The sequence below is a fragment of the Tympanuchus pallidicinctus genome, unplaced genomic scaffold (genome assembly GCF_026119805.1).
Source record: "Tympanuchus pallidicinctus isolate F22 unplaced genomic scaffold, pur_lepc_1.0 scaffold6, whole genome shotgun sequence".
Lineage (NCBI taxonomy): Eukaryota > Metazoa > Chordata > Aves > Galliformes > Phasianidae > Tympanuchus > Tympanuchus pallidicinctus.
This window is the reverse complement of record NW_026294780.1, coordinates 42,963,996-42,977,551: the sequence shown is the minus strand read 5'-3', so window position 1 is coordinate 42,977,551 and position 13,556 is coordinate 42,963,996. Positions and strand designations below refer to the sequence as shown.

The window sequence follows — 13,556 nt, the reverse complement described above, 5'->3', positions numbered from 1 at the left end:
TAAAAAAGGGGAGGGCCTATTTAGCAACAGGACAATTATTTGGTCAGTGTTCTATTTGATCTTCAGTTTAATTACATGTAGCACTTGGCTGACTAATCAAATATCAAACAGTTAACAATCTACAAACTACATTTTACAAAAATCTAATTAAATGACCTCAGACTACCATAGAACTGCACTATTACAGTTACAGGTTGAAGTACCTGAGAGAGACTTCCCAGAACTTGGCTCAGCTGACTACAAATACAGATGGAGATGGAGAAGGAAAGAAAGACAGTAACAGTGATGAAACCACGGCGTTGGTTTGGTTGGTAATGCATCAGACACGGAATGGCAGAGCATTTACTTTTATCCATTGTTTCTGTACTGTGTTGCTATGCATGTGGTCTGTTTCAAGTGATGATAAAAGCTTCTATAAGTCTTCAATAAAAGCTGAATTTGAATGCAATCCTTAATTAAAATAGAAAGGGACTACTGACTTGGCTTCATTCCCCAAGGGCAGGTATAATGACTGTTTTTAAATGACTTCTCCAGGTGATCTACAAAGACACGATTTTGAGGATACTGGCATTAGAACGGAACAACATAAGGGAAATCAATCAATTAAAAAAAAATAAAAGTGCTAAAATTGTCAATTTCTGTGATCATTTAATAGAAACTTGTGAGAAAGCTTTTCGTTCCAAAAGGTTTGACATTATTTCATAAGAATTAAAATAAAGACTGAAAAACATCTCAGTAGGTGTTTTGGAACCAGTCAATAAACCCAATCAACCAACTAATCGTGTTCAAAGGAGGGCAACAAAGCTGGTGAGGGGTCTGGAACACAGGCCATATGAGGAGAGGCTGAAGGAGCTGGGAATGTTCAGCCTGGAGAAGAGGAGGCTCAGGGGAGACCTCATTGCTCTCTATAACTTCCTGAAGGGAGGTTGTAGTGAGCTGGGGGTCGGCCTCTGCTCTCGTGTCATTAGTGATAGGACCAGGGGGAATGGCTTCAAGCTACGGCAGGGGAGATTCAGGCTGGACATGAGGAAGTATTACTTTTCAGAAAGGGTGGTCAGGCACTGGAATGGACTGCCCAGGGAGGTGGTGGAGTCACCGACCCTGGGGGTGTTCAAGGAAAGACTGGATGTTGTGTTGAGGGACATGGTTTAGTGGGAGCTATTGGGAATAGGTGAACGGTTGGACTGGATGATCTTTTAGGTCTTTTCCAACCTTGGTGATTCTATGATTCTATGATTCTATGATTCTATGATTCTAATCAGCCAGCTGAAAACAAAACAAGAAAGGAAGATTACGATTTGACCTGAACTTTCCAAGAAAACAGAAAACAGAACTACATCTTTTTCAACAGAAAGGTGAGTCTTCTTATGAATACTACTCTAAGAAGGAAGAAAATAGTTGCACACAGCTCTGCAAATCAATCAACTTAGGAGACTATAGTCAGCAATATTAATGAACACAGAAAAGCTTTCTCTTTAAAATAACAGTAGATTCATATAATAAAAATTTCTTTACATTAAAGTTTAAAAAAATACTTATGAGCGGCTACACTTGATTTTAAATGCTTGTCAGATTGATTTGCTGTGATTCTGATTTTATCTGGAGTTAAAAAACCACAGTATTATTCCTGTTTGCTGGTTTTGTAACTACATACAAAAATATAAAATACTGCACACAGCTGGAAGAACACACAACTGTGTCACATAGTAAAGGAGCCAAAGAAAGGAAATATTAAAACACTGCTTCTTCTGGTATCCTTGAAGAATCTGTGGTGGCAACAAGGCTTGTTGTTTCCTGCCTAAAGAAATATTGCATATTTGGAACGCTGAGTTGTAAATATCTACACTGCAAAGATCTTGCTTTCTTGAACTAACCTCAATTACAAGACTGTGACATTGAAACAGAGTTCTTCCAGACACTCACTCTCCCAGTCTGGCAGCAAGGACTCCATCAGTCCCACCCGCGCTTGCTCATTTGCAACTGCATACTCAAGAGATGCAATCCGAGGGGATTCCTCTATACTTGCAACCCTCCAGCAGTCTTCAGTCTCCAGATGAGTTAATGAAGGCAATGCAGGACTGCCCTGTAGTCACCAGCACTGACCATGGTGGACAAGGTGCTGGATCCACCAAGCGATGGAGCACCTCTGCTTCCAAAATTAGACCGATACAGCCTATTAAAAAACAGCAGGTGGACTTCTTTGGAATAACTGCAGAGTAATTTCACTAACAGCCCAACACCCTCTGATTGAAGGTGGTTAATTTTGTTGTTGCCTGATTTTGAACTATCTGGTCTTTTAAGTTAGAAACTTCTTTTCCCACTTCGAACAACAACTGAACAAAATTTATAGCAAACAAATTATGAATTTCAACAGTTTATTTTCAATTTCACAATTCCTAATGAATGTGAAAATAAATCTTTTGAACTGATTTTTAAACAGGTTTGCACAAAAATAGTATACTTGTAAGCATGTACCCAGATGAAAAATGATAAGCAAGGAAAAAAAATGTCTTACGTGACATTAATTTTTATGAATAACATTCATAAAATATTTCCATCAGGCTACTTCAGATGTACTTTGTCTAGTCTAAACTGATATTTGGATTGTTAACTGACCATTGATCATATAATGCAAGTTACTTAACACTTGTCTAAATATCATTTTCTGTTTCTTCAGTTCCTCTTGTGGAATAAAATAACTATGTAGAGCTAATCTAAAGATGTTTCACATGCTGTACTAAGAAGCATGTAACCCAAAACAATGACAGGTAACTTACTTGAATAAGTTTTTGCAAGCCTATTGATGTCTACGAGGCGCATACAAACTCCATACCTCAATCTGAGTAACTTCTGCACAGATTTTGAAGGTTAAAAAGAGATTTATCCATCTTCATAAACCACGTGCTTTTAGTTGGCCTTTGTTCAAACATTCAAAAATATCATCTTTGAGCTGAGACTAATCATAGAAGGCTTAATCCCTCAAGGAAATTGTTCTGGGAAAGTTGTAAGCAGACAGAACAGGAATTTATACTGGTAGTTGGCTTGCAACCTCAGGCTCTCATCCCAAAAATGTTTACACACACTTAGCATCTCAAAAACTTGTAAGTCCTCAGTGTTGCATCAATTTCCATGTAGATAGACTGTGGGCACCTTTGTGACTTTTCCTGAAATCTGTGAGGGTTACATGAAAATGCCTTCCTGTATGCAACTCACAACATGTTCAGGTAGTTCAATCTGTTCTGATTATCATCTTTAAAAAATAATATTGCCTTGTTCTCAGAAAAGGAAGAATCTTATCTAATTACATGCCAAGTGCTTCAAAGAGTGCACTACTGTCTGTAAATAGGCAGCATGCTAGAGGCATGGAGAGAGCAAGGGCTACAGGTCTACCTTTTAGGCACTAGAGACATGAGCTGAACATCTGCACAGATATAAAAGCAATTGTGCTGCAAAAGGTGGGATATTCTCAGAACTACATGTCTTCCACTCTGACTGAGAACTGAATAATCTACTTGACAGAGATAGCCAAAACGGAAGGCTGAAATTCAGGAAGGGACAGCAAAAAGCTCCCACTGTGTGTGACCTTGAATCCTCACCCTTTTCATGAAATAGAGCTAGAAAAACAGCTTTTTTAGTATCTTGGTGATTAAGCACCACACAGTGAACATGGGAGACTCAAATCTCCTCTCTGCCTGAAGGAATGCACATTTACATCTCCCACAAGAACTCTACTGACTCAGCTATGTGATATCATAGTTTGGACTCTCCCAACTTCTCCCGTTAAAGCCCTTCTACTCCTCACAATGTATTTACATATTCACTTGCAGTAAACACTGAATTCTTGCCTTTTTCCAATTGTCCTGTTGACTGTCAGGTTATAGAATTAGCCCAAGTCAATCAAGCTCTGCCCTTCATGAAAGCTAAACAATTTCAAAGCCGTGACTGAGACAATACCAGCTCATGAAAATCTACAATTGGAAATGAGGATGTGCTGCCAGAAGGTGGGAAACATGAGCACCTCTCCTGGCACAGATATGCACTCCATCCACCTCGAGAACAAGAGAATCTTAGATCATAGAATATCCTGAGTTGGAAGTGAACCAAAAGAATAATTGAGTCCAACTTTGACAAAAATAATCTGCCAAGCCCTTCCACTCCTAAGTGGTCCCCAGTAGCACAGACTCAGATGGGGTAAGCCTAAACCTGCATGCTTTTAAAGGATATCTATCTTCAACTCCCACCTGCAGCCAAGGTGCAGACCTTTCTCCCTCTGTAGGAAAGCAGAACACCCAATCTATGAAGCTCTGAAAGTGCTCCTGGAGATAGTCCTGCTGAAGAGAGGTGGAGCAGTGACTGGGGTGTGAATTCATTGTGCTTGTGTGCAACAAGGTACCTACCTACCTGCTGGGCACTCACTAGAGCACACTAGCAGCCATGTTGATGCTAAAGGAAACCTGAAGGCCAATACACAAGTACTCAGTGTCTTCAGAGATCTGATGGCAGCCATGTCAGGTTGAGTTTTGGACAGGGGAGGACTAAAGCAGCACCAACGTGACAAGATGCAGGTAGCTCAGGCCCATGTCAAGCTTCATCACCTGACTCCAGGGTGGAATAGGAGCTCTTTCTTCCCCGCTGAGACACCATCACTGAAACAGAGACCGCGTATCAGTTGGATGTCACCTCAATTTTATTGAGCAATTTAAAAATATCCTAAGGAGGTGTCATTTTATTTTGAAACATTCCCTCTCGTGCTCTTTTCAGAAGCTCCTGTATACACGCTGCTTAAAAAATTTAGGAAGATTAGGAATTCAGGATTTTCTTTTTCTCAGAGTGGTGAGGCATTGGAACAGGCTGCCCAGGGAGGTGGTGGAGTCACTGTCCCTGCAGCTGTGCTTGAGAACCGTGTGGATGCGGCACCGATGGTCATGGCCAGCGGGCATGGTGGGGATGGGCTGATGGACCGGATGATCTTAGCAGTCTTTTCCAACCTTAATAATTCTATGATCGATTCTACAAAGCCACAGGCGCAATTTCACCCAGAATACCAGCCTCCAGCTACCCGGCACCAGGCTCACCCCATCAGCCCCGGGGGCACCGAGACTCCGTCCCCACGGCAGCCATTTCGGGGGGCGGGGGACGCTCCGCCAGGGGGATGCGCGGCGGCACAAAGGGAGCGCGGCCCCGAGCGAGGCGGCTCCAGCTTCCCCGTGCACGGGAGGGAGGAGGATGGAGGAATATTCTGGACCGAGGGAGGGGAGGAAGACGAAGGTGATGAATAACTTGAATAAATCTGCGGCGGAGGGGGGGGCGGGCGCGTCATGTGAGGCAGAGTCATGCTGCGGGACGGAGGAGAGAAGCACCTGGGGCGCCAGGCGCCCGCCCGCCATTTCCACAGCGCGCGCCCCCCCGTCCACCTCACGCCCCCTCCCCACTCAGGAGCGCCGCCACGCGGGGACACCCCCGCCCTTCCTCCTCCTCCCGCACGGGGCTCGGCGCCGCTCGGCAATTTCCGCCACGCGAGCCGAGCCTATTTCCGTCAGCCCGGGCCAGACGGGCTTTATGTCTGCCAGCGGGGCGCGCATGCGCGGCCGCCGCCATCTTACGTTGTCTCTCGCCTGCCCTCCCCTTTGGCGAGCTTTCCCCTCCCCCCTGCAGCCCCGCGCAGCGCCCTGCTCCTCCTCAGCGCTCCGCGAGGAGACGGGGCCGGGCGGGGAGAGACCCGCGGCGGCCGGGGAGCCGCGAGAGCCCGAGGGAAAGAAGAAAGGAAGGCAAGGGCAGGCCGGGCGTTGCGGAGGAAGAGCGGTACCGCCTGTTATAAAGGGGAGGAGGCGGAGGGGGAAGGAAGAGCGTGCGGAGCGGAGCCGCCTCCAGAGACAGCCAGACACAGGGAGGAGAGCGGCTGCCCGCCCGGCTCCCCCTCCCTCCTCCTTTTCATGGACTCTCTCGTCGGGCTGCCGTCGCTTTTCTTCCCTCCTCGCTCCGTCTCTCTCCTACCCAAAATGATTCAGCTCCATGGCTGCCACTGACGGGGATGTCCCTGCCCGGCTCAGCCCGCCGCTGCCGCCCCGCTGTGCGCCAGTCCCGTACGTATCTCCGCCGCGCTCCGGCCGCGCTGCCCCGAGGCCCGCCGGCTGCTCTCGCTCCGCTGAGGCGGCGGCCCGGCGCGGGGAGGGCGGTTCTGCCGGTTGCCGGCTCGGGGAGGGCAGAGGCTCGGCCCCGGGCTAACGCGGGCATTTCCTCCGGCCTCAGCCCACCCCGCGGAGAGGCGCCGGCGGGGGGTGGGGAGGTGAGGAGGGGGGAGCGAAAAGGGGGTGGGGGATGGCGGGGGGGGGGGGGGGGGGGGGGGAGTGGGGTTGGAGAGGGAGAAAGAAAGTGAATGGCGGAGGATTGGAAGTGTGACATTCAGAGGCGGCGGAGGAAAGCTCCTCGCCCCCTCCCTGTCTCGGAGGAGGGGGGTGGCGGCGGTGCCGGGGTGCTGCGTGGCTCCGCGCCCCGCTAACTGTGTGCGTGTCTGTCTCTCTCCATGCCGGGGGATCGCTCTTAAAATACGCCTGATACAATGCACCAGCCTGACTCAGCCGCAGACATTAGTGCTAGGAAGATGGCGCACCCGGCAATGTTTCCTAGAAGGGGCAGCAGCAGTAGCAGCGGCAGCAGCTGCGTTACTGCTCCCACTGCACCAGGTACCGGCGTTGGGAGCGCTGCCCTCTCCGCCGAGGATTACCAGCCGCCCCTGCTGGTCCAGCCGCCGCCTCCATCTCCTGCAGCATCCTCATCGGCGGGCCTGCAGCCGACACCCCCTCCTCCACAAAGCCTGAACCTCCTCTCGCAGTCTCAGCTCCAGCCGCAGCCTCTCGCGCAGACCGGAGCACAGATGAAAAAGAAAAGTGGCTTCCAGATTACCAGCGTGACCCCTGCTCAAATATCTGCCAGTATGAGCTCTAATAACAGCATAGCTGAAGATACGGAAAGCTACGATGACCTGGATGAGTCTCACACGGAAGACCTGTCTTCTTCAGAAATCTTGGATGTTTCTTTATCCAGGGCCACTGACTTGGGTGAACCTGAGAGGAGCTCTTCTGAAGAGACTTTAAATAACTTCCAAGAGGCAGAGACTCCCGGGGCCGTTTCTCCAAACCAGCCTCATCTTCCTCAGCAGCACCCTTCTCTGCCTCATCATCCGCAGCAGAGCGTTGTGATCAACGGAAGCGTTCACCCCCATCACGTCCATCACCACCATCATCTTCACCACCACCATCATGGACACCATCACCCATCACATCCTGGGGTGGGCAGCGCCCCAGTTTCTGGAGGACCACCACCCAGCCCATCGTTTAGAAAGCTATCGACAACTGGAAGCTCTGACAATGTTATATCAGCTGCGCCAGGTTCTGCTGCATCATCCACCGGTCCCCCTGCATCTGCCGTGTCTAATATCCGCACTACGAGTACACCTGGCAGTCTAGGTGTAAGTTCTGCTACTGGAACTAGTACCTTGAATAGTATGGGTGGAGGTAGTTCTAGTGTGGCAAGCAGTGTGCTTGGTACTATGAATTTAAGCAACATCACAAGTACTGGTAATGTAAATGCTTTGTCTGGAACTAGTGGCAATGTTAATGTGAATATCTTGAGTGGTGTTGGCAATGGTACGAGTGCTTCCTCTAGTGTCGTTAACAATGTTACTAATCCGAGTGCAGGAGTGGCCGCGGGATCCAGCCAACAGCAGCCCGCATCTGGCACCTCAAGGTTTAGGGTTGTAAAATTAGATTCTAGTTCTGAACCTTTCAAAAAAGGTAGATGGACATGCACTGAGTTCTATGATAAAGAAAACACTGTTGCAGCTTCAGAAGGAGTAGCAGTAAACAAAGCAGTAGAGACGATAAAACAAAACCCGCTTGAAGCGACTTCTGAAAGGGAGAGCACCAGTGGGAGTTCTGTTAGCAGCAATGTAAGCACACTGAGTCACTATACAGAAAGTGTGGGAAGTGGAGAAATGGGAGCACCTACTGTGGTACAGCAGCAAGCCTTTCAAGGTGTGGGTCCTCAGCAGATGGATTTTAGCAGCGCTGCTCCTCCAGCAATTCCAGCATCTAGTATACCACAGAGTGTTTCCCAATCACAGCTTGCACAAGTCCAGCTGCATTCTCAAGAGATAAACTATCCGCAGCAGAAGCCAGGGGTCCAACCTCCTGCACAGGCCAGTCTAACCACTGTTACTGGGGTTCAGCCAGCCCCGGTTAATCTACTAGGTGTATCCCCAGCTCTGGGCCACCAGCAGCCTGCCATTCAAAGTATGGCTCAACAGCAGTTACCTTATTCTCAGCCGGCGCAGCCTGTGCAGACTCTGCCAGTTGTACAACAGCAGCAGTTGCAGTACGGACAGCAGCAGCAGCAGCAGCAAGCGGTTCCTACGCAGATGGCCACAGGTCACGTTAAGTCGGTGAACCAAAACGCTGTCACGGGGGCTGTGCCAGAGTATATTCAGCATCAGCAGATCCTTCAGCCCCCGGCACCTGCTATGCAGCCCAGTCCTGCAGGAGTAGGGGCAGGGCCGCCGGTTCCTGTTGCCCAGGTCCCGAGCATGCAGCCTGCGGTCCCGGCGCACCCAGCCGCTGCCCCGGCTCAGCCTGCTGCGCACGCCCCGGCAGCGATACCAGGTGTGGGTACCAGTGGGCAGATGTTGAGCGTTGGGCAGCAAGCAAATGTGGCCACTGTGGTGCAACCACCACCTGCTGCAAACCAAATTCCACCTCCAGTTATGCCATCAACCGCTGCTCCTCCATCTTCGCAAGTGGTGCAGCCTGTGCAGACAGGAATAATGCAGCAGGGATTACAGGCTAGCGCTTCAGGCCTTCCTCAGCAAATGGTTATTGCTCAGCAAAACACTTTGTTACCTGTACAGCCGCAGGCACAAGCGGTGGAATCAGTGGTGCAAGGAATGACTGGCCAGCAGCTGCCTGCAGTTAGCCCCATACCTTCTGCTAGTACTGTTGCTGCACCGAGTCAAGCTGGTTCGGCTGTGCCCCCTGGCATACCTTCTGCTTCTATAGGTTTGGGACAGCCACAGAGCATAGCCCAGGCTTCAGCTGTGCAGAATGGGAATCTGGCTCAGAACGTTAGTCAGCCTCCTTTGGTATCAACAAGTATAGGTATGCCGGTGGCACCCAGCGTGCCGCAGCAGATACCGCTGAGCTCTACCCAGTTCCCAGCACAATCACTAGCCCAGCCAGTTGTAAGCCAAATGGAAGATGGCAGGCGCCCTACAGAACCTTCCCTCGTTGGTTTACCTCAAGCTGCCAGCGGGGAGAGCGGCGTTGGAGCGTCGGCCATCGCTGATGGCAGTAGCAGTAACGTGCCAGCCTCGGCCTCCCTCTTCCCACTGAAGGTGCTGCCCTTGGCGACGCCCCTCGTAGATGGGGAAGACGAGAGGTAAGGCCACCTGTAACTTTATTTCAGTGATGAACAGTTTGATGTGCGCTAACTTGCAGCTCTCGTTACAGCTATTCTGTGAGGTGGAGCGGTGCAGTGGTTTTGTCTGACTAGAAATGGTGTTTGTCAGGTCCCTGCGCATGCAGGTACCCTATGAAAATGCTTGTATTTCTCATGAGGGGGTGGGTTGTATTGATTATGTTCTGAAACTACTGCGTGGGTAAATTGTGTTTAACAATCTGTGACAGTGTGTATATTCCCATTGTACAGAGGAAGACAAAAGAACACTGTGGAACGTGGGTATGCTGGTGGTGATTGTAGTTCAGATTATTTATCATAATGACATAATTAATATTTATTCTCAGGTAGACTTCCTTTTTTTTTTTTTTTTTTTTTCTCCTCCCCCAAACCTGGACTTCATTCTGCCCCAGCTTCTCTTTTCAAGTATTGCCTTCACTCAGGTTGAACTTGTTATGAAGCTGTGGTGTGCCTTCCCTTTGGCATCCAAGAGGTGCTTTGGCATCCAAGAGTGAGTATGGTGGGAGAAGGAAGGTCAGCAATGCTGTTGTGGCTCTTCCAGTTGAACTTGGGGCAATTTTGGTCTCAGTGGTTTTGCTTCGAAGCATTCATGCATTGTGGGAGCAGCTCAGGCCTGTGAGGGGCGGTGAGCCTGCAAAGTCAGTGACAAACTGTGCGCCTTCCCCCACCTCCACTTCTCTGATAAATGAGGGCTGGTTGGTCCTACTGGTACGTGCTTGTGAATATTCTCATTTCTTTGACAGTGTGTGCAAAGGAGCTGTGTCAGTGGTGAAAGGCCTTCGAGTCTGCAGGATCAAGTGATCTTAGCAGCAGATCTGCAGTGTGATTGTTTAATATTAATTATGTCTGGAAATTCCTAACTCTCTCGGGGGCCTCTTGTGATAGTGCTTACAAGTGGACAGGAAGGCTGTGGTGGTTTTCCAAAAACCTTGTTTAAGAAGAAACTGTGCTAATGGGAGAAGGAGATAAGTTTAAAATAAATAGCCTGCCTTGAAGATGGGGGAGAGGACAAAAAGGAGCACTGAAAGGAAGGAGAAAAAAAAAAAAAAAAAGCTGAGACTTGAGGAAGGAGACAAAACAAAGAACCCAATGCATACGAGGTGAGAAAGAACTGCTATGGTGATGGGAGGCGAGGTAATGTTTAAATATTTTCTTGGTGCTGTAGCTTAAATCAGAAGAAATAGCAGTGGCCAAACTCTATTTTTAAAAGTATTAATAAACAGGTTTCTGGGAGAGGCTGGGTTCTTAATATTGAAAATACTAACTCTATCAGCAGTCTCTGATTATGTTGATCATGAGGTGTTGACTGTCTTAGTGGCTTTCATCACGTCTTTCTGAGATGCCAGAGAGTTCTAATGAGTAGCAGCTTGTCTTTGAGGAGTGCTGGAAGACAAGTTCCAACACTGCTTCATTTTGATTATATTTTTTAGTCAATATATACGTGAAGGTGGTAGAAGACAGATGGAGGTATTGCAGCTCACAGTGTCACCATTGTGCTGTTAGCAGTCAATTTTCTCAGGAACTTTTTATTTGCTTTTCTTTCCTCTGACCTTTCTAAACTCGGACACTGATCCTTCTCTTTGCTGGTCCTGTTTTTTTTTTTTTGTTTTTCTTTTTTTTAATTAATACCAACCAATGAAAAAACAAAACAAAACCCAAACCCTAAGCTTTCAGGGGATCCCAGCTAAATAAGAATTTTAAGCTCATTGATACTCAGTGTTTTGGAAAATCACATCTACCACGTGACTGTACCCTGATTTTAAGAGCATATGTTGGCTGTTCGTCAGGATGGGCAGTTTTTCCCAGCCTGTTTAAATCCCTCTGGGTAACAATAGCCAGAAATACCTCCTTCCTCTGTTATTTGGCCAGCTAAAGATCATATCCTTTCTTCTCCCATGCACGTTGTGTCTTTGTTTCTATCTGTCATCTCCAGGTAGACTGTACTTTTGTTTAGCTGCAGTTGGAAAATCATTTAGATGCTTTACATGGAGCAGGATATGGCTATCAAATGGAGACCAAAAATAATTATTCTGCGTGGCAGCAGCGGTCGGTTGGCTTGGATAACAGGCAGTGGTGTTTCTCCCTGTATATCTGCCTGTAAAATTAAAAACATTGTGAGATTTGCCTCTGTTTCTACTGCCAAAGTGTCTCTGGACAGGGGATCGTGTTGTCTCGACCGTGGCATTTCTTTAGCTGTGGAGCTCAGAGCTCATCCCTCCCTGAAGGCAGTGCAGGGTTTGCTGCTGCTGCTCCCTTGCTCCCCACTTTTATCTCTGGCCAGTGAACGTCTCTAACTAGAGCTCTCTTGGGAATTTTGTGCTGATTAGTTACACTATTCCCTCTCTTTTACAGGAAATGAAGGGGTAGTGTGTTGTAAAATTGTACACAATTATGTAAAATTGTTGGAAGTACGTAAGCATTTAAGGAAATGTACTGTAAATATATATGCAAGTGTGTGCATATAAAATGTCTCTCTTGCACACACATGCGTGCACATATTTATATCATTTAAGATCTTATCAATACATCCCAAGTGATTCTGAGCCTCGCAAGGGAAGATCTGGGAGAAAAAAGCAAGTGATGACATAATTGGGCCAGTGAAGAAGCTGTAAAATTCCATGTAGTGTGCCTTTGAAGAAACATCTGACCCATGTAATACCTTGTTTAGATTAACTCCCAGCTTTCCTTAAACCTGTGTGTAATTGCATTTAAAGACCAGTATCTAAGTCTTTAGCCCCGTTTGATTTTAGAATACCGTTTGCAGCTCTTTCTGTGCCTGTTATCAGGATGTGTCCTTTTAATTATAGGCACTGTGGAGCCTGTCTGCTTTGAAAAACACTAACCTTTATTTCCCCTGTACGGATCAGGGTTTTTTTTTCCTCCTCACCGCTGTGACTTGAAAAGATATTAAAAATGAACTACTTGGCAGAGCGTGCCATGGAAAATTAATTTGCCAACTTCATTTATGAAAGAGGATACAAATAAGAGTTGGTGTCTGTATTTAAAAAATGAATTCGGCCCTGTGTTTCCTCAGCCTGTCAGGTGTGCCATCATGGTCATATATTGGTGTTGCTCTTCTATTATTTCAGTCTATAAAAATACCAGCCCTTTTTTTTGGTATTAAATGTCTTTTTTTGCTTTTTAGCTTGAATCCTGGTATGAGCTCCTTTTAATGCATGATTCTCATCTGGTTCCTCCCTTAAATTTACTGCAGTTACCTGAATTTATTCAGTTATTATCTCTTCTCAGTTTTAGATGTGGTAATTTGAGATCAGTATTTCATCTTAAAACCAGAGAAATCTAGTTCAAATTTCAGTGCTTTTGAAATCTTTTGAAGTATGGAAACATATGTATTCGTATTGCAGCAGATTCTTTTGTGTATTTATTCTGTATTGCAAAACTGATTAATTTTGCATCTTTGTAGAGAATTCTCAGTGATGCTGTATGTACTTGCAATGAGGGTTTGCATGGATTTGCACAATTCTTTAACTGGAAAGGGAAAACTTCTTTTTAAAAGCATATTTACAGCACTTATATGGGCTGCTGTAAATGAGGTTTAAAATGACTTCATCTGAGTACCTTTACTCAAAAGCAGATTTTATGAATGAAAGATGAGAGAGCTGTCTCCCTGTCCTTGATGCTTTCTGTAGAATTGCTTTCAGTCTTTCATCTGATGTAAGTTGTTTTCACCTGTTTATGCATTTCATCGCAGAGTAAAGCAAAAGAGGAAGGAGAAAAAGATGATAAACACGTCAAAGTGGTACAGAGACTTGAAGTATCTTTTATTATCTGACAGCCTCTCCTACAATTCCCTTTCTAAAGGGAAATTTTAAGCAGAAGATCTCTTTATCACTGGACAGGCAGCAAAACAAATTTTTGGAGGATGTTTTTCTGTGTAGTTTGTGTTCTGACAGTGGAGCAATGGCTGGGAGCTTGTAGCTGAAAGCAAGAACTGAAAGGCTTGTGAACAGTATTGTGAGACTCTGGGAGCAGTAACTAGGAGCAGCAGCTTGTAAAGCAAGTTCACAGGAGATGGGATGGAGTTTCATGCACACGAGTGTACAGTAGGAGGGTTGGTTGGATTTTTA

The 13,556-nt window shown here is 46.8% G+C and overlaps 1 protein-coding gene across 2 annotated transcripts in view; it reads left to right on the top strand.

Moving 5' to 3' along the window:
- The first annotated feature begins 5,695 nt into the window (after positions 1–5,695).
- Positions 5,696–13,556, top strand: part of TSC22D1 (TSC22 domain family member 1) — an 80,248-nt gene continuing 72,387 nt past the window's right edge. The window contains exons 1-2 of one of the 2 annotated variants that reach the window (XM_052664532.1): positions 5,696–6,083; positions 6,569–9,429. In XM_052664532.1, the coding sequence (XP_052520492.1) occupies positions 6,602–9,429 (2,828 nt within the window). In that variant the 5' untranslated portion in view covers positions 5,696–6,083; positions 6,569–6,601. Of the gene's footprint in view, positions 6,084–6,559; positions 9,430–13,556 lie in introns of those variants that run through there. The other variant, XM_052664531.1, reaches the window with a different exon arrangement.